This window comes from Myotis myotis, unplaced genomic scaffold (genome assembly GCF_014108235.1).
Source record: "Myotis myotis isolate mMyoMyo1 unplaced genomic scaffold, mMyoMyo1.p scaffold_m19_p_7, whole genome shotgun sequence".
Taxonomy (NCBI): Eukaryota; Metazoa; Chordata; class Mammalia; order Chiroptera; family Vespertilionidae; genus Myotis; species Myotis myotis.
In genome coordinates, this window is record NW_023416379.1 from 8,869,835 (window position 1) to 8,891,923 (window position 22,089).

A 22,089-nucleotide genomic window follows, 5' to 3' on the forward strand; every position below is an offset into this window, starting at 1 on the left:
CTTCATGCAATTCTTTAAATGTCTCAACAATGACCAGAATAATGGCCTCAGTAGCAATTATCGCTCAAGTGTATTTGGTAGAAGACTTTGTGTTAAATATTTTAAAACTCTATTTAGAAAAGTCACATCAACCTAATGCATTTTATTGGACAACATAAAATATACATGAGTATTATGGAAGAACACAGTCTGACACAAGAATGTGAAGCTGGCTGCCAATGCTAGGACAGATGCACCAAGGCAAAGCCAACAGCCAGCAGGCAATTTAACCAGGAAGACATGGCTTTATTAAAGCGATTCTGGATTTGTCCAAAGGACAGTTAATGTGCGCGTGGATTATATACACAGACAGAAGGTATTTTTCTTATCCCATATGATGGTATGCTTTCTATCAGAAATCTGTAAGGGTTATGTTCAGACATTTTTAATTTTTATGTATGTGTTAAAGACTATTGTATATATGTTTGAGTCATATATTGGGAATGTTATATAAATATATATTCAGATAAATGGAATGAATTGTGTATTATAAGGAGAAAGAGCAGTACTAGTAATGATGGACCATTCTGAGCCTCATAGAAATACAGAAATATAGGGTGTCCCCCAAAAACATATACACACACTTTGACTAATTATAAAGGCCATGTTTATTAAAATGCATTTCACTTTCAAAATTAAGCTATCAGCTGTTGAAGTGTGTATACATGTTTTGGAAACATGCTATATAAGTAATGATAAGTCAAACGTGGGAAAACAATATTATAACTGCGTATGTCTTTAAAGTGATGTTGTTAGATGTATTTTTTGAATAGTGTAGAAATAAATTGACAGAGAAAATAAAAAGTTTATTAAAGCTGCATTTGGAGAATGTACAAAATCAATGTTCCCACCCTCGCCCCTACCACCACCACTGTGACTGCTTTCTGTGGTCTGGGCCACGCAGGGCCTCTCAGCATCCCCATCCTCCAGGCACCCAGAGGTGCAGCCGCCACCTCCACTGTGGCTGAGTGTGTGTCCACAGCAGCAGCCACACCTCTGGACTACATGTGGGGAGCTCCAGAGACCGTAGGCCTTCCCCGGGGAAACCAAGGCTGCCTCTCCTGCCTGCTGTACACTTAGCTCCTGTCCTCACAGGGCTGGACAGGCGTGTTTCCTCAGTTGTGAAACATTACTTCATACTGTCCTTGTTCATGAAGGAGAAGCCGGCAGAGGTGACCTACCCTGTGGCCATCCTTGGTCACTCTCCCTCTGTGTGGCCTGTTGTCCAACCTGCAAGTACCAAACTCATTTCCTCTCATCTAGACTTTTTAAATATATTTTTAAATTAATTTCAGAGAAGAAGGAAGAGAGGGAGAGAGATAGAAACACCAATGATGAGAGTCATTGATCGGCTGCCACTGGCATGCCTCACACTGGGGATCGAGTCCAAAACCTGGGCATGTGCCCTGACCGGGAATTGAACCATGACCTCCTGGTTCATGGATCAGTGTTCAACCACTGAGCCACGCCACCTGAGCTAGACTTTTCATTTTCTCTTAATATTTGGCTATAGTCTACTTTTCTCTCTCCTTTAATTAGACACCAATGCTTTTCTCAAGGACTGGAAAAAAAACTGATGTGGCAGAAATATGATAATCACCCAGAGTAACATGTTTTTCTCTTCGAAATTAAAAATATATATAAATTCCTGAAAAATATCTGTGAAATAGAAATTTAAAAAGAAGGCAGAAAGTGAGAGATATTCATAATAAAATCTGGATTCTGAAAAAGAACACTCGCTATGACTGTGTTTTATATATTGGTAAATAAAACTGTGTAGGCTGTCTTCATCTTATCGGCTTCATGTTAACGGCTCCATTTTGAAAGTACTGAGATCAGCCCTGTTCAAACATTAAAAAATTACCACCTAATGCAATCTGGCAGCAACATTTGAAAATACATAGGTTTCTTAGAGGACCTCAGACTATGCATGTTTTATCCAAATAAGTAGGTACATTTCTTTTTTAAAGAAATCATATGGATTACACTCATAAACCTTAATTACTTCTGGACTGCAAGTCTTGACTATATGCAGGCAATTGTCACCAAAACACAGGGAGCCAGGAGAAACTGGAGGATGGTGGAGTAGCAGAGAAGAAACAGTTTTTGAGTCAACGTAGAGTCCCTCCCGGTTCTGTCACCAACCAACTGCAATCTTGGGTAGGTGACACCCTCTCAGAGCCCCAGACAGGTTGTAAAATAAAAACATTAAAGCTTCTCTGTGTGGTGGTTATGAGAATTAAGTTGGGTACTAAAGCCCCTGAGTCATAAGAGATACCCCATAAGTAGTAATTCTCTACTGACAGTTTTCGTTCTAGATATGCAATCTAGCGGAATTCTTCTGGGTCCCAAAGTGCCAACAAATGAAATACCAGGTGATTTTAGTGGCGAACATTTATCTACCTTTGAGATTCTTTGTTGTCAATGACGGATTCTCACTCTATCACCAAAGTATAGAATATTCACCTACTGGTCAAATTTCAAAGGTTTGGAGAATTTGTTCAATTGAGCATTGTGTCCCATGCCTTAGCTCCTCAAGAGATCCAGTGTTCAATGAAGAAGTTTTCAGTGGCTTTGCAGGTGCCTGTCTTGCCTGGTAGTCACATCTTTGAGGCCAGCACAGGTGACAAAGTGATGCTGATGGGAATGGATCAGTCTTTCAAGACATTTGATGATTTCATAGTCAGGAAGAGCAAGGCTGGTCATGTTCAAGCCCAGCATCTGGGAAACCACCTCCCTAAAGTCCACCAGCTGGAATATCAAACAGAAACACAGTAACTGAGGCAGCAAATGTGTCAACTACTGCTGAGCCAAATGCAACAACAACAAAAAACATGGAAAATCCAGGTGTGCATGAGGCAGGTAAGTGACTTACTCTCATTAACCTTAGTTCTCTCATTTATAAAATAAGAAGGCTAGTCTACTAAATTACCTCTGAAGTCCTTTCAGGCACCAACCTTCAGCAATTTCATAACCACTTTTCTGATGAGCCAATTCATGTGGTATTGGCTACCAAGTCAAGAATCCCAATTAAGCAACCATGAACAAGACTCTGACCTAACTAAGATTTCATTTCTCACTTCCACGGTAGGAATAACTACAGACCTATCTCCCGGGGCTGTTCTGGAACCAAATGAAATGATGGCTGTGTATGTGTTCTGCATACTAGGAGGTGCTTTACAAATGATAGGGTGGTCATGCCCATGGTCATAAGTCCTTATGCTCTAGAATGCTACTGGCAATGAACCTCTCAAACTAAAGGAAGAACAAATGGCAAGAAAGTTATGAGCTCATGACAACAGAAGGGCTTCTAAATGATACTCAAATCACATCAGACAGATCACCACCATAACACTGGACTCTCTGGGAACCCCTAGTAGTCCATCACACACACACACACACACACACACACACACACACACACACACACACTGAGGCGGGTAGGGGGAGGACTGGAGACAATGGTGGAAATGTGCCTCACACCCCTTCCAATTATCATAGACTGGTTGGTGATCCCAGGCTGAAGCAGAAGCAGATAAATCAGGGACAGCTGGGCGACGCCTCACTAGAGGTGCCTTCCATCTTAGGAGAAGTGTGATCTACCCTGAAGACAGATATTACATGCAGATCTGTCTTCCAAACATTCCCACCCTATGCTAGTTCGCTTCCCAGCCTTCTCCCTATGCTGAGTCCAACTTGGGAAACATAACGCTTTCTCCAGCCTTGTCTCCCTGATGAAAAGGTTTCCTTGAAGTTCCCCATCCTTTCAAATATGGCCAAAGCTCTTAATTCTGGAGTGGTTTGACTCGGAGAACGCTCACGCGTCATTTGGCCTTCCTCGACCCTGCCTGACACATGAGCCAGAGCAGAGGCAGCCAGAGAGAAAAATATCCTAGGATCAGAGTCCACTCTGGGCCCCTGGAGCACCGGAGAGTGAGATGAAAGCCAAAGCATCGGGGGTCAGGCTGCCCGGTACATGCTTCTTCCTGCCTGACCTCTTGATGTGCTCACCAGATAACACTCTCCTCCTTGGACTGGCGAGCAAATAAGACCTGCTTTATGGTTTACATCTGGGTTTGGTTGGCTTTCAAGTCTGGGTGCCACCATTGGAGATTTGGGACTATTTCCTGCAGCTGATCTCTATGGAGATGAGGTTTATCCTGACCTTCCGAGGCTGAAGCCCTGGTGACCATCAGAAGATGTGGGATGATGCAACCTCCAGAAGCAATCAGCAAGCATCATAAAAACCTCCCCATAACCAGAACCTGGCTTTTTACAGGCTTTCCGTTGCTTTGATAAGAATGTCTTTTTCTTTCCTACAATCTGTGCCATGAAAATAGGAATTATTTTTCTTAGTGGAATAAATCATAATGGTTCTTTTTTTAAAATATATTTTATTGATTTTTTACAGAGAGGAAGGGAGAGGCATAGTGAGTTAGAAACATCAATGAGAGAGAAACATCGATCAGCTGCCTCCTGCACACTCCCCACTGGGGATGTGCCCGCAACCAAGGTACATGCCCTTGACCGGAATCAAACCTGGGACCCTTGAGTGCGCAGGCTGACGCCCTATCCATTGAGCCAAACCGGTCAGGGCCATAATGGTTCTTTTAATGCCAAAAAAAAAGATGCTAGATGGCAGGCAGAGACGTTGAAGTGATATAGAAAGTTCTGTAAATTGCCTGGCTGGCATGGCTCAGTGGTTGAGCATCAACCTATGAACCAGAGGTCACAGTTCAATTCCCATCAGGGCACATGCCCAGATTGTGGGTTCAATCTCCAGTGTGGGGCATGCAGGAGGCAACCAATCAATGATTCTTATCATTAATGTCTCTATCTCTCTCTCTCCCTTTCCCTTCCTCTCTGAAATCAATAAAAATATTTTTTTTAAAAAGAATGTTCAGTAAATTGTTTATGAAGAAATGTGTGAACAATAATCAAGCTTTGGAATTGTCCTATCTTTCCTAAGTAGGAAGGTTTCATCACCAGGTGTCTACCCACCTGTTTTTCTCTCTTTTCTGCTTCCTCCAGAGATTTCCTTAGCGTCTTCAATTCGCTGGTCACCACTTCTATCGTGTTCCTGGCCCTCTCCTTGTCCTCCTGGGCCTCGTGCTCAGTAGTGTCCAGTTCCGACCTGACGGACATGAGCTTCTTCTCAGCCTTCTCCTTCATCTTCTCCAGTTTGTCTCTGGATTTACTGAGGTCTTCAATGGCTTTGGTCTGCTCCAGAGTTTTAATCTAAGAAGACAAGAGAATGCTGATCTCTCTTGTGTATTTACTTAGAAAAACTGCATAAGTAAGTCATAGGTCAATGGAATTCACTGAACTTATAATTTTTCTATGGGTAAGAATGAAATCTTTATATAAACTTTGTCAAACATATGTGCAGGATGAACATGTCTTAAGACAGTTATCGTTTTTAAACAACATATCAGAGTACCATTATTTGGAAAATTAATGAGATAAAATGGGAGGTAGCGTGATTCTGGAGTTGAATATTAAAATGAGGCCTGCTGGTTCTTATGTGCAGATTCCATGAGCTCCCTGGGCAAAAGCAACTGGCCCTTTTTGCCCCTCCCAATGGGTCACGCCTGGTTTGGAAGCTTTGGGAAGAGCACAATGTCTGCTCTGGGAGTGTTTTACCACAAGGAGGCCCCGCCTCCCATCCCCTGGGCAAGCTGCATCACTGCCGTGAGGAAGATCTACAGCAGCACTTTTCTGGGGAAATGTCTTCTGACTTTACCAGTGAGGCGCACTTGCCTGCAAGGAGCCAGGACATCGCGGTCGTCCATATTGGTGATGTGCAAGTAATAACATTTAAAATATGATCTGTGCACATGAAGTTACATACTCATGCCACCGAAATATCTGGACCAGATTCTTTCAAGTTTTAATTCCTTTCTTCTCTGTATTCACTGGAAATCGGACACCTCAAACCAGGAAGAACGTCGCCCCGATCTATCTACCCTCCTCGCTACCTGATACAGCTCAACTCCCAGAGACCAACATTGCACACCAGCACCTGCCTGACTCTTCTCATTTCTTCCCACGCAAATTCCTACATCATGAAACCCTACATGACCCCTAAAATCACAGTCGCCCTCATTTTAAAGACGTGTTTTTATTTCCTGGACTTAACATCACCCTGTTTGAGCGGCTTTTCCCACAGCAACTACAGCTCTATTTCGAATATGAAAGAGCCACTAACCTGAGCTAATTGCTGACTTGTGTAATTTTTGCACTTTCCCCACAACTCTAGAAAATCAGCGAAGGTTTCCTCTTTTTTCGGGCGCGTCCACGATGAGGCCGGCACTCTTTCGCAGAAGCGTGTATGGTGACTAGCACAAAGCAACAAGGGAGCGCGGCCGAGCACTTGCCTTAAGCTCATGGGTGTCAGCCAGTTTGGCTTTGAGCTCAGTGTTCGCTTCCCAGCACGCGCTCAGGTCCTTCTGCAGCCTCTCCACCTGCTTCTGTAACTTCCGTGTGGCGGCACTGGCCTCGTCCCTCTCCACGGCCAGGCCCGCCCGCAGCCGCCTCTCCTCTTCCAGCTGCGCTATCTTCTGCCGGAGGAGGTTCAAGTGCAGTTCTTTGCTCTCCAGTCTGTCTTTCTGGGTCTTGAGCTGGTTTGACACGAACAGGAAGTTTTGCATTGAACAGCCAGTAAACATAAATCAATTACTCAGATAATGTTGATCTTTGTCCACACTTCAGTAAGCCTCATGGCTAAATCATTTTAAAAACTGGTACTAGATTCCTTCTCCTGATTGCATTTTTATTTCTATCTCTTGAAGAATTAATTTTGTAGCTGCAAAGTATGAGATTGAACAGCCAGAGAAAATGCACAGAGAAATAGGCTCTCAACACCTGACTCCCTCCAACATAATGTTCATCTAATAAAAATGTAAAATTGCTGTTAAGACAATGGAAATGAGCCCAGCTGGTGCGGCTCAGTGGTTGAGCATCAACCTATGAACAAGGAGGTCAAGGTCTGGTTCCCACTCAGGGTACATGCTTGGGTTGCGGGCTCGATCCCCGGTGCGGGGCGTGCAGGAGGCAGCCAATCAATGATCCTCTCTCATCATTGATGTTTCTATCTCCCTCTCCCTCTCCCTTCCTCTCTGAAATCACTAAAATATATTTTTTTAAAAAACAACTAAAATGGGCTTATCAAGGGCAGAATATAGTAAAACAAAGAGACAAAATCCTCTCCAACACCCCACAGCAACTCTACTTGCCCTGGTCTTTCCTGAAAGAAGACAGGGTGCAAATTAGCACCAAAAACCTAGACTGATTCATCTCCATCCCTCAGTATGTGAGTAGTCTAGCTTGCTTTAAAGTTCATATATTTTTAAAGTAAGTGATACCAAGAAACATTGTTTAGAATAAGTGATACCACGGAAAAAAAAATTTTAATATATTTTATTGATTTTTTACAGAGAGGAAGGGAGAGGGATAGAGAGTTAGAAACATTGATGAGAGAGAAACATCGATCAGCTGCCTCCTGCACACCCCCAACTGGGGATGTGCTTGCAACCAAGGTACATGCCCTTGACTGGAATCGAACCTGGGACCCTTGAGTCTGCAGGCCGATGCTCTATCCACTGAGCCAAACCGGTTAGGGCAGGAAACATTTTTTAAAGTTTTGTTTATATATTTAAAATCTTAGAAATAAAAGGTACTTGAAGGAAGTTTGAGTTCATCAGTGTCTTTATTACATGCTTGGCCTATACCATCCACAAACCAAGCAGGTCCTGAAACAGCACTTATCATTGACAGTTAAACTTGATGAAGGAAATTATAGTGGTTTTTAGAAAAAGATTGTGGGCTCTAAGAGGAGAAAAAAAAACCTTGTGGGCTTCACATGTCACAATTAGTGAGTGGACTATTAAGTACAGAAACCTCTTTCATCTGTTACAAAAATTAGGAATGAGAATCGTGTAGAATTATAGAATGTTAGAGCTGAGTAACGTCATATTTTTCCTAATTTTTTTTTAGTCCTCACCTGAGGATATTTTTCCATTGATTTTTAGAAAGAGTGGAAGAGAGAGGGAAAGACAGAGAGAAATATCAATGTGAGAGAAACACATTGATTGGTTGCCTCCTACATGAGCCCCTACCAGGGTCTGGGCCAGTACATGTCCTTGACAGGAATTGAACTGGGTACCCTTTGGGCCGTAGGCTCTACCCACTGAGCAAAACCAGCTGGGACACGTTTTCCCCAATTACTGACTGCATTTATTAAGTGTTCAGAGGTGTGAAGAACTAACGGGAATGTGGGCTTGAGTATCTTGCCTAACGGTGACAGCAATGTCCCTGCCCGGAACCCTTTGTAACACGGCCCTTTCAATATTTCTCTAACTAACCTCCCTTCCTGGAGCTTCTTCATGTTGAAGTCCACTCTATTGCAAATTTGCACTAGCAAGTTCTGTGCACATGTAATTTTAATAATTACACAAGACTTAAGAAAAAAATGGTATTAGATATTGACAAAAAATTCAGTTATCTGAGGGAAACTTCAGAAAAAATTGTAGCTCCATTTAATGTCTCTGATGGTAACAGGGGTTGTCTCCTTTCTTTTTAAAATATTCCCAAAGATACAGTACGTGGAGAGGAGGTCAAATGTAAATAGAGCATCTTCTATGAGCCAAGAGTTCAAAATGTTATTTATTAAAAATGTACAACCTCCTGAAGGAGGTGTCATCCCCATCTTCAGTATGAGGAGAGGAAGAGAGGAATGCAATTTCCCAAGGTCACAGAGCTTGGCGGAGCCAAATTGGGAACCCAGATGGGACTCATTACATGGCCTGCACACTGTAACTCTACCACAGAATTTTCTCCTAAGAACTATTATAAGGATACATTTGTGTTTTCCTTTTTCCTTCCCCAATGCCAATAATTACATAACTAATAATTATATTTTTATCCTCTTCATGCATTCATTTATTTAGTCTAAACTGTTTCTAACTCTCCCTTTGAGTGAATGAAAATCTCTTCTCTCTACTTTCTAGTCTAATAAAGCTTTTACAAAGGCAGAGACTGCTAACTGTTCCCCAATTCTCCTCTCCTATAGTTATAGAAACAGTATGTTTTTCAGCTAGGTAAATGGCTAGCCGGAGTAAAGATTACTGTTTCAAGCCTCCCTTGCATCTAGCTTTAACCATCAGAACATATTCCATGGGACATAAACACAAGCTCATGGAGCAATTTCTGGGAACCTCCTTTAAGACAGCTCATGTCTGCTCTTTTGCATCCCTCTCCTGCATCCCTTCCTTCTCCAACTTCCCTGCTGGAACACAGATATAATATTTCTAAAAACTATTTTTAACCATGAGGATAAGGACCACCCTAGGGATGGGTGACTAATGAGCTTAAATGAGCTGGGTTCCTTCAAAACTTCACAGAGCTGAGCTGTCACACTAGCCCTAAGCTGCCTACTTGCAGGAATTCATGCAACAGAAGAAAAACAAAACACTTCTACTTGGTTAAGCCGCTGTTACTTTGGGTCTTTATTACTCATAGTCTAACATAACCTTAGGTGATACCTGCCATCACTCAGACTTGAAACAGATTCTAAACACATATTACTATAGTCATGTTTCCTGGCCACATTGGTAATATGGTAGCAGTAAGTTATATTTCAATATTAAAGTTTCACAGATATTCATTCTCTCAACATTGGCAAGTTTCCACCTCTCCTACCTTTCTCTGTAAATTGTGGGCGATGGTCTTATTTTCAATGACGGCATTGCTCTCGAGGCGTACCAGCTGCTCTGCACGAGCTAAAACTACATCTAGCCGCATGTCAAAACCAAGTTCAGCAGCCATCTGGTCCAATTTCATTTTCTCTGAGAGCTGGTCCAGAAATTTAAGATACTACACCCAAGAACAAAAATGAAAATGGGACACAAAAATAAAGTTAACAGGCGATCTCACACAATCCTCCCCTTTCTCCCAAATTTACAGGTAGTTCTCATTAAACCCAGTAGGAGCCTGGCCCCCCAACACCAAAGTTTGGCAATGAATTCCTGACCTACCCTGCCAGCTCCATGTCCTGCTCCTTGACCATATTCTCTTGACTCTCCTGGTCAGTGACCTTGATGTTCAATCTAATATTATACACTCTTCTTAACCTTGCCATATGACAGATTTGCATGCTTCCAACTATTTCTCCATCTCTCTGCTTTGCTACATGCTGCTGCCACCATGCCCCTGCTAGGCTAATCCAGCCCCAGGCATCCACCCATCCAGACCTTCCATGGAGATTTTTCCCACCCTATGTGACCCAGGCCTCAAAAGTGAAAAATGAGGACTTAACCAGTTGCCACAACATTCTCTATACAAACAACCTTTGGACAACATTTTTGCTTTAGAGAAAATGTATTTAAGAGTTGTTAATGTATCATATAGTTAAAGGAACAACACTCCAAAATAGAGTTGTTATCAGGAAAGTCGAAGTTCACATTTTATTCATTTTTTAAAAAATATATTTTATTGATTTTTTACAGAGAAGAAGGGAAAGGGATAGAGAGTTAGAAATATCAACGAGAGAGAAACATCAATCAGCTGCCTCCTGCACGCCCCCTACTGGGGATGTGCCCACAACCAAGGTACATGCCCTTGACCAGAATCGAACCTGGGACACTTCAGTCAGCAGGCCGACGCTCTATCCACTAAGCCAAACCAGGTAGGGCAAAGTTCACATTTTAACAGGTTAAAGTGACAATGTTCTGGGACCTTCCTCCACTTGATTTCTGTGGCTCAGCTCGCCATGCCAGATGTAGCGTAATGTCTACTAAGTACTTGCTGGATAACCAGATCGATCAATGTGCTTTCTGTATCATCATTCCATGATTTGGGTTCCATCTTTGAGATTTTTTTCTCATAGCAATAACTCGAGCAATTTCATGTATAAATAAATACAAATTCCTGACAACTGAAGCAATCCATTGCTTTTTTAATCCTCACCCAAGTATATGTTTATTGATTTTAGAGAAAGAGGGAGAGAGGAAAGGAGGGAGGGAGGGCAGGAGGGAGGGAGGGAGGGAGGGAGGGAGGAAGGGAGGGAGGAAAGGAGGGAAGGAGGGAGGGAGGGAGGGAGGGAAGGAAAACAACCACGTGATAAAGAAACATGCCCTGAGCAGGAATCAAACCTGCAACCTATTATCTTCTAATCTGAACTTTCTAAGAATCCCAACTGGGCTCCCTACCTTTAGTGTCTGGAACTTCAGAGCCATTCTGCCTTCAGAAAACCTTTGTCTTTTCCTCAAAACCCTTCTATGCCTCCCCATTACCTATAGGCTGAAGCCTCCAGGAATGAGCTTGACCTACCTCAATTATCCCTACCTGCCTCCAGAGCCACCTCCCACCTTTGGCCTCACCCAGTCTCTTTGTGCCTCATTCGTCTTCTAAACAGTCCTATTACACCTCCCTTCCTTCATCCCTCCTGCTGTTCCCTCTGCCTCAGGTCCCTTCCCCACTCTTCTGCTGGACAAATTCCTACCTGTTCTTTAAAGCCCCTCACATATGTCACCTGTGGAATCTGCCCCTTCTCCCCACTAAAATGCTACTTACCCTTCAACGATCAACTCAACTATCGTCTTCCTGTAAAATCATCCCTTTATACAGAAGCTATCACTCTTTCCACTGGGCTCCTGCTGCTCTTTCTTAATCAGTACCCCTGTTATACACTTATAGTCTTTAGTACAGCAAATTATTTGAATGACTGGCTCCTCTATTGAATTATGAGCCATTTAAGATGAATCGTGAGTTATGCATTCATAACTAAACTAAATTCTAAACTAAACTAAATTCTAAACATAACTAAATTCTAAACTAAAACCTGAACTCATACCTTACCCTCCAAGCCTTCAGCGTCTCATATATAACAGCTGTCCAATATATTCGTTAAGTTTAATTAGATATAATTGAATGATTAGATTTCATTTGAATCAAGGAAGTGCCAAACAATAGGAAGAGACTTCAAAACAATACCCATTGTTCCTTGAAATTTACTCATGATTCAGAGCGTCACCGTCTATCGAATTACTGCAAAACTCAGAATAATTTCAGGTAAAATACTACAGTGGGACAGATGGATCCACCCACGGACATGCCCTCCGGCTATTACCTTTTGCTTCTCAAAACTCAGGTTGTCTCGCAAAACATCTCCAGACACCAGCTCCCCCTCCAGGTGTGTCAGCTGACCCTGAAGGGCCTCCAGCTTGTGCTCAGCTTTCTGGGCTCTCTGCAGGGCTTTCTGGTGAAACCCAGACTCATTTTCCAACTGTTCAACAAGCTCAGATATTTGGGCTTCAAGCTGGGAAACCATCTGGAAACAAACAAAACAAGAACAAGCCTTGTTTTCAATGCGCTGAAGTGTTAAAATCTACTGCTCAGTGCAAACAGCATATTATTTATAACAACATCATCCAGATTCTTCAGAAAAATGGACTAAGAAACAGGTAATTGATTGATGTATTTGAAATAAATCTGTATCCATTACCTAATAAAATATTTTTGATTGGCCTTTTTAATTTTTATCTCATTCCTCAAATAAGTTACTCCATAAATGTTTATGGATAACATTTACTTACCCCTAAAACTGCCATTAATTTAGGAATCTTAAAGCCTAGTTGGAAAAAGAGTTCAGACAGATAGTACTTTTAAAACCTATACAAGTGTCAAAAAAAACTATATAAGTATCATTCTTCTTCTACCATCTGTACTGGTTTAAAGACTATGCAGTGAGTTCATCTTGATAAGCAACCTTGAGAAGTTACCAGTGAATTCAAGAGCACAAAGCTACAGGGTGGGGCAAAAGTAGATTGACAGGTGTTCATATGGGAAATAATTCAATAAGTGAAAATAATAATACGAGAATAAACTCTGTTTCATGTACTCACAACTGGAAACCCACTTGTGCCCCACCCTGCATTGCTTCAAGCTCCTTCTCCATTTTCTATTGAGTATGGTTACTCCTTCACTAACCGTCAGTGGTGCTGCCTCTGGGCTACACAGTTATGGGGCAATGTTATCGTCTGAACATGTGAAAGGTCAAAATTATTTTAATATGGTGATTCTGCATAGGATCAATGGCAGTGTACAAGCAGGCAGGACAGTCTGAGTATTACCTCCCCTCCTATAACATAAGGTGACTGCTTTCCTGCTGAATGCCCCAAGACTCGCACGACCCCTCACTTGCCCAGTGCTTCCACCCTTCTGTGAAGTTGCTCTCTTTGTCCTGACCTTCCCTTAAACCAAGAACATAAGTTTACCAAAGACCGCAGGTTGGATGTGAGGGCGATCTGGCTGCGACATCTGTCACCCCATTGATCGCCAGGGTTGATTCGGCTGATCTGGCTGGCTAGGCGGGTGTCCCCCTCCTCCCTCACCGATCCATGTGCGTCCCGTCTCTCCCGAAGCTGCGCACTCGGTCGAAGAGGACGACCCCCCCCCCGCCCCCCCAGGAGAGGACCAGTCTTCGGTCAAGGGTACACGAGTAGCTGCGCTACCCTGCTAGAACCTCCAAACAAGCTCTCAAAGACCGCAGGCATACTTTGAGAAACTCAAATTGATTCTTGCAAATCCAGTTTTCATAAAACGTTGAATTCAATAAAAACACCCAGTGTGAGGTGATAAATTTTGTTTTGATGGTTTTGATGGTTTGTTTTCGAAAAGGAGAGGGGGGAAAGTAGTAGATATTTACATAATAGTACCATTCTCACAGAAATTGAAATATCTTGGTTTCAGATTTACTGCTTTCGTTTAAAAAACAAAACAAAACAAAACAAAACTTCTGTTTGTCTATCTATAAACAACCATGCTTAAAGGCAAGAAGAAATTAAAGCTGTGTTAAATATTTTGAAACAATCGGATTTGTTATGAGTTACCCTCAGAGCTTAAGCTGAGGATCAATAGTTATAAATCAGAAAAAGAATTCACTTCAATGTAAGAAAAAAAATTTTCCCAGGTCCCTATAATTATAAAGTAATGCATACCCATTGTAAAAGATCCATTCAGAACAACAACAAAAAAATACATAAATCAGCCAAAAAAATAATCCCCGTGATCTCACTGCCCAGAGATAGCAATTATTAATATTTTCAAATAACTTATTGCATGCACTGTTTAAATATCATTAAGATGACACTATATTTGCCATTTTATCTTTTTGCCTTTACCTCACACTTTAAGCAACTTTCCATGTCAGGTAGTAGACTCCCAGTTGCTGGAGGTGGCCAGAAGTTGGCCAATCATTAGTTAAGAATGTGCTGGGGTGGGTTAAAGTGCTCTAATCAGAAATGATAGACTACTTGACCTCTAAACTCTCTAATCCTGTACGTCCATCGTTTTCAAGGTCCCAGGGCTGTTTCCATTAATTCTAGACCTCTGAGGGTGCTGGAAATCAAATATTTGTGGGAAGCTGCTCAATGCCACATCCAAGGAATTCTATTTCCCAAGGAAATTTCAAATTTCATTACAGAATATGAGACTCTGAGAACCATCATTTCATATTTCCCATCCTAACTAATGATAGATCTGATCTTAATGCAAGAGAAAGGTATGCTTGTCTTGGTACAACATACCAAGTACAACCTACAAAACAATGGCCATCAAACGTTGTCCCCAAGATACTGCCTCCTGGGGACTGTTTAATGATATCATATTATACAGCACATTCCTGTGCAGGAGGAAATGTGGTTCCACATTTATCTTCATGTGGGAAATGAGTCTTTCTACCTGAAGATCATTCAACACTTCTCCTATCCCACAGAAACACAGAAAACCTCAACTGGAGAGATGGGAAACTGAATGATCACTTAGCCACAGTCAGCACACTGCAGAACAGAGGAAAGCAAAGTCTTCCATAGAAATCAATCCGTAAAGACTCCAGTTCGAAGATGACACCTTGAACAACTGCAGGAAGCTAGACTGAGGAAGTAGTACTGACCCTGAAGGAAGAAGCAGACATCCTGATGTAGACCAGACTGTGGGACAGGGACTTAGGTGTCCGATCGTCCTGGTTTCAAATTCCAACTCTACTACTTGCCAGTGTGTTATCCAAAGCAAGTAATTAACCTCTTTGAAATGTACAGACTTTGTTATGGTAATTAGGTGAGATCATTTAGATCATTTGAGTAGCACGGTATTTACACTCAATTGAAGTTCACCACACCGCATACATTTTTATCATCAGTATCACTCCTGCAGTATGTTGTTTCAGTCACCTCTATGCTTTCGTCATACAGAGTTCAAGGGACCTTGTGGGAAGTGTCCTGTGTCCTATGTCATGTTCCTCTACTTATTTTCAGCCCACAGAGCCTGAAGTCTTTCTGAGAAGGACAAATAAGGGACAAGCATGTTGAATGAATGGTGAGAGGGTCTGTGCTGAATCCTTACCCTGTGAAACCCAAGAGTGTCCCATGGACCTTGAAGACTCAGCAGAGGAGAACTTGTAAAACCACCAGGATGTCGATGGTGGATGTGCAGATCCACCAGCTGCCCCCTCAAGGTTCCGTGTCCAGAGAGGATCAGACAGCTGAGAACCTCCCCATACGCGATGCATCAGAACTTGGCTTCATGAGCTTACTGAGGTCTCAGTGGATACACTACCAAGTTTTTTCAGAGCTAAATTTACATAAAAGTATCCAATAAATGATGTTCCCATCTGACTGCATTCTTGGGAACATCAGATGCCAGTGCCTGCATGAACATAGGTGTCCCACCGAAACTGGTGGTATGATTTCCACACCAAGAAGTCTGAAGATTCACAAAGCATTTCTTTCTCTCTTTTTCTTAGTATTGACTATTAATATACCCCTGATAGTCTATGGGACAGAATGTGCCATGGATTTCGGCACTAGAAAAAGGTAGGGAATGGGGGGAGGGGAGGGGGGATGTAATAAAGAATACCTACCTCAATTGTTTTTAAACAAAAAAGGACACTGAAGTAAACCACACTTCAAACGCAAGCAGCTTGATTTTTGGAAGGGAAGTAATAACGCCCTAAAGAATTAATTCACTTCCCAAGGACAAGTTGTTGTTGATTTCACCAAAGAGGTTCTTTTGCACTAAGTTTGAGCCAAATGGAAACACGAGAGCTCTAAACTGGAGAAGGAGCCACTTGGGTCACTTAAGGACCAGTGCCTTTTGGACTTGAATAACTCTTCTGATTATTCAAGTTATTCACTTAAGAAATATATAAAATAAGTTATCAGGAGCCAGGTGGAACATCTATCAAATTCTCCTTCCTTCCTGTCAGTATGTGTGTCTGACACTATTGACTAGCTAATCCTTTAGTTGACTAACTTATGTTATGGGGTAAATTAGGTCCCCCAAAAAGAGGTATGTTGAAGTCCCCCAGTACCTCAGACTTTATTTGGAAATGGAGTCTTTTTTTTATTTAAATTTTTTATTGTTTGAAGTGTTACATGAGTCTTCTTTTCCCCCCATTGAAATGGAGTCTTTACAGAGAAAATCAAGTTAAAATGAGGTCATTAGGGTGGTCCCTAGTCCAGTGTGACTCATATCCTTATGTAAAGGGGAAGTTTGGACACAGAGACACATACTAATAAAAGGAAAATGATGTGAAAACAGAGAGAACAAGCCAAGTGGTAGCTGAGGCTGCCAGAAGCCAGGCGAGAGGCATGGGACAGATTCCCTACCACACCCTCAGAAGAAACCAATCCTGCTGACGGCTTGATTTGGGACTTCTAGTCTCCAGGACTGTGAGACAATACACTTCTATTGTCTAAGATCTTCCTTCTCCAGTTCATGGTACTCTGTTACAGCTATCCTAGGATATTAATACACTCTAGGGCAGCAGTTCTCAACCTGTGGGTCGCGACCCTTTTGGCGGTCGAATGACCCTTTCACAGGGGTCACCTAAGACCATCCTGCATATCAAATATTTACATTATGATTCATAACAGTAGCAACATTACAGTTATGAAGTAGCAACAAAAATAATTTTATGGTTGGGTCACCACATGAGGAACTATATTTAAAGGGCCAGAAGGTTGAGAACCACTGCTTTAGGGGCTGGGAGAGCCAAAATCCCTATCTGTTCATTCTTCCCAGTGTCCTGTAGCCAGGCGTGACTATGTGACACACTTTTGGACAATGAAAGGTCAGTGGGAGTCTGTGGAAGCTTCTTGGTAAATGTTTGCTTAGGAGATTTGAAGGCTAAGAACAGAGCAGAATGATGAGCTCAGAAGGGGGCATGTGGACTTGTGGGACATAGCTCAGGTCCTTCGGGACACCGGCTGGGTCCCCACCGCTCTCACAGAGCTGTCAGACCAAGATGCATGCCAATGGGGAAAATAGAGCCTTACGTGTACATAAAGCAGAACAGAAGAGCTTGGTCTAGAGCAGTGGTTCTCAACCTTCCTAATGCCGCAACCCTTTAATACAGTTCCTCATGTTGTGGTGACCCCCAATTTCATTGTTACAAATTGAACATAATTAAAGCATAGTGATTAATCACAAAAACAATATGTAATTACATATGTGTTTTCCGATGGTCTTAGGCGACCCCTGTGAAGGGGTCATTCGACCCCCAAAGGGGTCACGACCCAAAGGTTGAGAACCGCTGGTCTAGATAAATGTTTGTGAGCCTCTATTAATTTATCTTTAATTTAGGAAATGACATGGAAATCAATCACAGTCATAATTCTCATGCAGATGATTAACCAGTGAGGCAACATCTAAAAGGGAGACAAAAATTTTGGCCTCCCCCTATGTCCGTAGCAGCACAATTTACAATAGCTAAGATTTGGAAACAGCCTACGTGCCCATCAGCAGATGAGTGAATAAAAAAAAAAATTATGGCCAAAGCCAGTTTGAATCAGTGGATAGGGCGTCAGCCTGGGGACTGAAGGGTCCCAGGTTTGATTCCGGTCAGGGGCATGTGCCTGGGTTGCGGGCACATCCCCAGTAGGGAGATGTGCAGGAGGCAGCTGATCGATGTTTCTCTCTCACTGATGTTTCTGACTCTCTATCTCTCTCCCTTCCTCTCTGTAAAAAATCAATAAAATATATTTAAAAAAAAAATTATGGTACAGCTACACAATGGACACTAGGTGGCAATAAAAAAGGAAGAACTCCTACCATTTACTGCAGCATGGATGGACTTGGAGACTATTATGCTAAGCCAAATAAGCCAGTCAGAGAAAGATAAGTATCACATGATCTCACTCATATGTGGAATCTAATGAACCAAATAAACTAATGATCAAAAATAGACTCAGAGATATAGAAGCATGAGCAAACTGTTGAACCTCAGAGGGAAGGCAGGGGAGGGGGGGTTGGAAGAGATCAACCAATGAACTTGTATGCATATATGCATAACCCAAGGACACAGATAATGCGGTGGTGAGGGTCTGGCAGGGAGAGGGGGAGTGGGCTGGAAGAGGTTAATGGGGGGGGGGAGGGGGGAGGACCTATGTAATACTTTCAACAATAAAGATTTTTCTTTTTTAATTTGGCCTCAAAATTCTAAACTAAAACCTGAAAATGTCGCAACTTTCTGTCATTGTGCAAGACGTCATTTCAAAAACACGTGTTACGAGTGTCCTGAAATTTCAAGGCTAAATAACATCTAAATACTCATGTAGAAATCCTGGAAATGGACAGTAGAATGTTTCTTTAAAAGAGTGGTTTTCAAGGGGGGGGGGGGTAAGTTCACCCCCCCTCCAGGGGCGCATGGCAATGTCTGGACACCTGTTTGGTTGTCACAAGCTGTGGAAAAAAGAAATGTGAGTGGTATCTAGTGGGGAGAAGTCCAGAGCTGCTGCTGACCACCCTACAGGGCACCAAATGGCCCCCAAACAAATGGCTTCCCAGCCCCAAATTTCAACAGTGCCCAGGCTGAGGAAGTCTGCTCCCTAAGATATAGTAACGCTTTCAAAAAAGAATATTAGATTTTGCTATACGCATGAAAGCAAGGAACAATAGAAATGGCTGCTTGAAAAAGCGTGGGTGGTGTCCTGATGAGAATTGCAAATGACGCAGAGTACGAATGAAGAGCAAAGGGGTAAACAAGAAAAGCAGGAGGCGACCCGGAGTGGAGAGCCCAGCCTGAGCCCAGCCTGAGCCCGCCGTGGACCTCCCCGTGGGGATCACTCAATTTTTGACTGTGTTTGACCACGGCAGCTGGCAGGGTATGCCGCCTCCCAACAAATACATTCGTCCATTTGTACGGCTCCCGCTCTCAGAAACAACTCTAAGACAATATATGAAACCCATTTTCTCCTGATTTTACTTGAAGATGAGTCACACAAGAGGCTGGCGATATGCTTGATTTCAGGCTTTTAAGTGGGGAGAGCGGCTACTTAAAAAAAATTACAGGGTGGGAAAGGCAGACAAAGGCACTAAGGACACTGCATTATTGTAATTGTTATGGGAAGTGGGGGAAGGCCATCCAGCCTAACCAATTTACACCGTTTTGCTTTACAAAATAAACATATACATTATGCTGACAATTTTGTGCCACATTTCACATGCTGGAATTACAACAGCTTCTGAGAACATGTGGGAAATAGCAGAGGGAAGCAATAAAATGAAATGGCAAAGAACCATTAGCTATTGAAGTCCATCTCTTACTATTCAAGGTAAATAGCCTAATGAAGTCCTTCTTTCTCAGTTCTGTAAATGACTTCCTTCCCCCATCTAGGGCCTATCTGTGTACTGAATCACAAGGAAAACGGGGTTCCTCTCACAGACCCACACTTCTTACAAGGATGAGCACTTGATAGCCACAAAGAGAAGAACCCCATACTGGACAAAGCAGTCACGGGGGTTGCTCCTAGAGCACACATGAATGCTACGGAATTCTTAAAGGGGATTTAAAATGCTGTATTGCTAGAGGAGATTGCTAGTGCAGCCATGAACTCTGAGTTAACGATCGCTCTAAGGTTTTCGGGAACATCAAGAAATGGACACGCGCATTGTCTCCTTCTGACCACGCCTGTAAATACTAGTAGAAGAAACAGTTCCTAATGGAAGTACACATAGAGTTTGGGAACGACTCACTTTAAACCTCATTAATTAGAACTTCAATCATTTGCACTGGATGATAACTTAGAGTTGGGCTGAAGTTGACTAAGCAAAGCTTTACAGAACGTGAGATTTGTTAATAGTATAAACAAGATAACAAAATTAAATAAGCTCCAGTCATAGGTGCGAATCAAATCATTTTTCTCCACTTGTTACAAAGGTCCCCTAAAAGGCTGTTTGAGGCACCTCCACATTAGCAAAAGGCGGAGCGAAGGAGGGAGAGGGGGAGAAGCAGGAGCAGCAACAGTGCACATTTATTGTTGCTACTTGTCAGACGGCGTGCGAAGGACATAACAACAACTTGTCTTGCATTAAGCACTTGCAGTAAACAACCACCTTATGAGACAGGTACTTAGAGATCTAGGAATGCTTACTTGCAATTCCAAAATTCAAAACGATCTGAAACCTGGCAGCCTTTCTGTAATTCATTTACCAATAAAGCTTGGACAGCCCCGATTTGGCAGCAAGCCCTGACCGGAGGTGACATGAGACTGACTCTGCATGAGCTGGGAGGGCCGCACGTGGAGGGGCTGGCTGCTCACGGGTGTCCCTGCAGAACGATGGGTGTGGTAGATTACGGGGCCTGTCCCTGGCCCCACCGAGGGGGGCTGTGGCAGACTGCCTCCTCTATCGCCTTTCTAAACTCTGAAAAATTCTGAATTCAAAAACACATTGGACCCCAGGGGCTTCAGATAAGCGGTGTGGACCGTGCTGTCCCTGTACTGAAGGTGAGTGAACACAATCTCCCAGGCCATACTCTGGGGAACCTGCCCCAGGTCACACCTGGAGGGAGGGAGTGTGCGGCAGAGACAGGATCCGCCTCGAGGTTCTGACTCCGGACCCACAATGTAGTCAGCAGTTGCGTGAGTGACTCTCCAGGCTTGGTAAGTACAATACATCATTGAAAGTAAGAAACTGAAACCATGTTTAGGAGAACCAAGGTGGCGGCATAGGTTAACGCCGGAGATTGCTGCCTTGAACAACCAAATCAAAACACACCTAAAAGATGGAACGGACATCATCCAGAACCACAGGAAGGCTGGCTGAGTGGAAATTCTACAACTAGGAGGAAAGAGAATATCATACCCAGACTCAGAGAAGGCGCAGTGCTAAAGTGAAATACTCAGGTACGGAGTGCGCGCGGAGCGGGCTGGCGGCGGAGGGCGCGGTTGGTGCTTTTAATCGGGAGGGAGTCTCAGATTCTGAGCTCCAGATCCGGGCGAGTCTCTAGGGACCCAGACTCAAACAGGAGAAGCGGGACTGTCTGGCTTCAGTTGGAACTCGAAGGCAGCTTTCTCTCCGAGGTTTGCAGCGGTTGCTGGGACTCTGTGAGGCAGAGCCCCTAGGGACGGAACTGAGAGCCGCCATAACTGCTCTCTCCGCCCACCCTGTTGATCCCAAGCCCGAGCGACCCACCCGCCCCGCCCAAGCCCTGCGCAGAGCCATTTGCCAGATAGCCTCAGGCAAAGGCTAGATTAGCACCTCCCTAGAGGACAGAAGTTTTCCCACTGCAGACACAGCTGATTCTCACAGCCAGCTGGCCTGGAGGTCAAATCCCCCTAGTATTAACTACAACAATCAAGGCTTAACTACAGGAGGACTGCACACTAAGACAACTAGGGGGTGCACCAAGAAAGCATAAAAAAATGCGGAAACAAAGAAACAGGACAAAACTGTCAATGGAGGATATTCAGTTCAGAACCACACTTTTAAGGTCTCTCAAGAACTGTCTAGAAGCCGTCGATAAATGTAGTGAGATCCTCAAGAAATCTAATGAGACCCTCGATGTTATGATAAAGAACCAACTAGAAATTAAACATACACGGACTGAAATAACGAATATTATACAGACTCCCAACAGCAGACCAGAGGACCACAAGAATCAAGGCAAAGATTTGAAATGCGAAGAAGCTAAAAACACCCAACCGGAAAAGCAAAATGAAAAAAGAATCCGAAAAAACGAAGATAGTGTAAGGAGCCTCTGGGACAGCTTCA

At 43.1% G+C, this 22,089-nt stretch overlaps 1 protein-coding gene across 1 annotated transcript in view; it reads right to left on the minus strand.

Moving 5' to 3' along the window:
• Window positions 1-1,456: 1,456 nt before the first annotated feature.
• ARMT1 (acidic residue methyltransferase 1) overlaps window positions 1,457-22,089 on the minus strand; it is a 100,850-nt gene continuing 80,217 nt past the window's right edge. The window contains exons 10-14 of the mRNA XM_036317348.1: window positions 12,167-12,367; window positions 9,739-9,912; window positions 6,417-6,659; window positions 5,041-5,277; window positions 1,457-2,790 (exon numbers count right to left, since the gene is read on the minus strand). Of these exons, the coding sequence (XP_036173241.1) occupies window positions 2,605-2,790; window positions 5,041-5,277; window positions 6,417-6,659; window positions 9,739-9,912; window positions 12,167-12,367 (1,041 nt within the window). The 3' untranslated portion in view covers window positions 1,457-2,604. The remainder of the gene's footprint in view (window positions 2,791-5,040; window positions 5,278-6,416; window positions 6,660-9,738; window positions 9,913-12,166; window positions 12,368-22,089) is intronic.